Source organism: Myotis davidii, unplaced genomic scaffold (assembly GCF_000327345.1).
Source record: "Myotis davidii unplaced genomic scaffold, ASM32734v1 scaffold330, whole genome shotgun sequence".
NCBI classification, from domain to species: domain Eukaryota; kingdom Metazoa; phylum Chordata; class Mammalia; order Chiroptera; family Vespertilionidae; genus Myotis; species Myotis davidii.
Genome location: NW_006283770.1, coordinates 1,048,139 through 1,050,620, shown reverse-complemented (window position 1 = coordinate 1,050,620; position 2,482 = coordinate 1,048,139). Strand labels below are relative to the sequence as shown.

The 2,482-nt window shown below is 32.4% G+C and overlaps 1 protein-coding gene across 1 annotated transcript in view; it reads right to left on the bottom strand.

Moving 5' to 3' along the window:
* The window catches only part of DCDC1 (doublecortin domain containing 1), a 162,780-nt gene that overhangs the window by 38,868 nt on the left and 121,430 nt on the right, over positions 1-2,482 (bottom strand). Inside the window, exon 8 of the mRNA XM_015566272.1 lies at positions 1,137-1,229. Within this exon, the coding sequence (XP_015421758.1) occupies positions 1,137-1,229 (93 nt within the window). The remainder of the gene's footprint in view (positions 1-1,136; positions 1,230-2,482) is intronic.

Sequence of the window (2,482 nt, the reverse complement as noted above, 5' to 3'; positions counted from 1 at the left end):
AAAAAAAAAAACCTTCTCTTTTAACTTGTTAATATTAAGTGGAATGAGAACTATAACTTAAATCTATACAACTGTTATTTGTTACATCTTAGTAATTATTCAACTTGAATTTTTCTTATGAGATATTTCCTACTGTGATTACCAATCAATGTTGGCAATATAGTCTTTAATATTGGGCATATATAACTCCCAAATATTAAAGTAGTCTCTGATATTAAGACTTGAATTCACTCAGGAAAATGCATTGTACCTGCTCCTCTATTATAAAATACATAGTTAACAAAAGAGATATAATCAAAATAAGAAAATACTAAAAAATCTAAACCTTGCATAGATTTATTTGCTAAAATGTCGAGTTACATGAAAGTTTAATTTTTAAATATTGACACTATCTTATTTTTTAAGTTGCTTGTAGATTTTATTTACTGACAGTGGTACATGGAAATGAGCAAAACCATCATCTTGTTTCAGAAAGATTAAATGCTTTTGTGTACCAGGAAACTACATAAAAATCATTTTCCCCTTTTGTCTAACACTCCTTTTGTATTAAAATTTCATTTATGGACGATGATGCTGTCAGCTTCACAGCATGAGCTCTGGAGAGAAGGTTTGCTCTAATGGTTCTTCATTACAATGTCGACAACAGAATCTTATGATTAGCTCACTTAGGCTTGACATTGGTAAACCACAGTTTTTCCTTGATAACAGAAAACATCGTTAGCATTTCTAAAATTCATAACAATAATTCTACTCCTAGAAAGTCAGAAAACACAAATAAGATTTAGTGTTTATTTAAAGTCTAAGAAAACTGTAATGGTTTTCCTCCTAGCACACTTTGTAATTTTCAGATTCAAGTCACATGTAATACCTTCCTAAATTGAGATCTTTATGAGAAATTATTCCAAAACATTTTTCAGAAAATTACAATATGACTTAATTTTTCAAGCATATAATTATTTTTCAAGCTTCCTATATCAATAAACTGATTTCCAGTTTTGATCAATTTTTCCCATTATGTTGTTATCAGGTAACTATATATAGTTGGTTCACTGCCAGACCCAAGTAAAATTTGTCTCAATTTTAAAATTAGTGCTCATTGCGATGTTACAATATAGTTTAAAAAGTAAGTTCCTTACTTCTCCCTGTGCCTTATGGAGTTCCTTCGCTGTCATTGAAAGAATGATTTTTTCAGTAATTTTATCTTTCTGTTCATCCACAGCCAGGTTCAACTAGAAAAAAAAATAGGCACCTGTTTAGACCTAATAGCAACCTTTATTCAAAGAACTAACTTAGCACAATCATGAAATCTAATTTCAAATATTTATGTGAAAATGAATTAATTCCATTGAGATAAATAAGTCTAAAGTTTATATTTAAAACATTCAACACTGACTTTTTCACTTCCACTTTTGTTGCTTTTAAATTTACTGAGATATGATTTGGAAGGGAATCCTTCACTGCAGATAGTTGACAATGGTGACTACTATTTAAAGTCATTTTATCAAAATGAGCATAGCAGCTTTTTAAATCTAGGCTGATAGTTCCTCTTCTGGTCTTTTATTGCCAGTAGGGAATAAATTGGCTGCTGTTATGTCAGGATAACAATTCAAGAACATAAACCAAAGGCAAATGTCAATTCAAACACTCTAGAATGGTTCAAAATGGTTTATAATATTTCACAACAAAGGATAATGTACCTGAAATACCTGAACAGTTACCTCTGATCTGCTCTATTCACAAAGCCAGATAAAGGTCTTCTGTTACTGCCACTAACTCTTGTTATAAAAAGTGAATGTAGTTCATTCTATATTACTTTATAAACAGTCCCCATGGAAACAAAATACTGTTTTCAACAAAAGGAAAACGCTAAACTCAATGATATTCACTCAATAGACTGGCATTAATAGAAAGAAAGAAAATAGCCTGATACTGAATCCTCTGAATTGGAATCTTAAACAGTTAGTTCTTAAACAATGGCCTTTCCATATTGTCTCTCCTTATTGAGGATTAAAAATGAATAATAACCATGTTTTTTGTTTTGTTTTGTACCAGTATGTTTTGCTAATGTTGTTATTGTTTTAAAGAGGTCTCAATTGTATGCCTGACCATGAGTCTTTAATCCATACCCTGCCTGAAGACCCACTCTTATACCTGGGATAAAATGGGGGTGGAGCCAATGGTATGGCCTCCTCAATCTAACTATGTATATATGCTATATGAGTAATATCACACCTGTGAACTCTTTTTAAAAATATATTTTTATTGATTTTAGAGAGAGGAAGGGAGAGGGAGAGATAGAAACCTCGATGTATCAACATTCATTGGTTGCCTCTTGCACGCCCCCTGCTGGGGGTTGAGCCTGCAACCGGGGCATGTGACCTGACAAGGAGTCAGACTGGGGACCTCCTGTTCCATGGGACGAAGCTCAACCACTGAGCAATACCAGCTGGGCCTCAAGTCTACTCTTTTTTTTTTTTTTTTA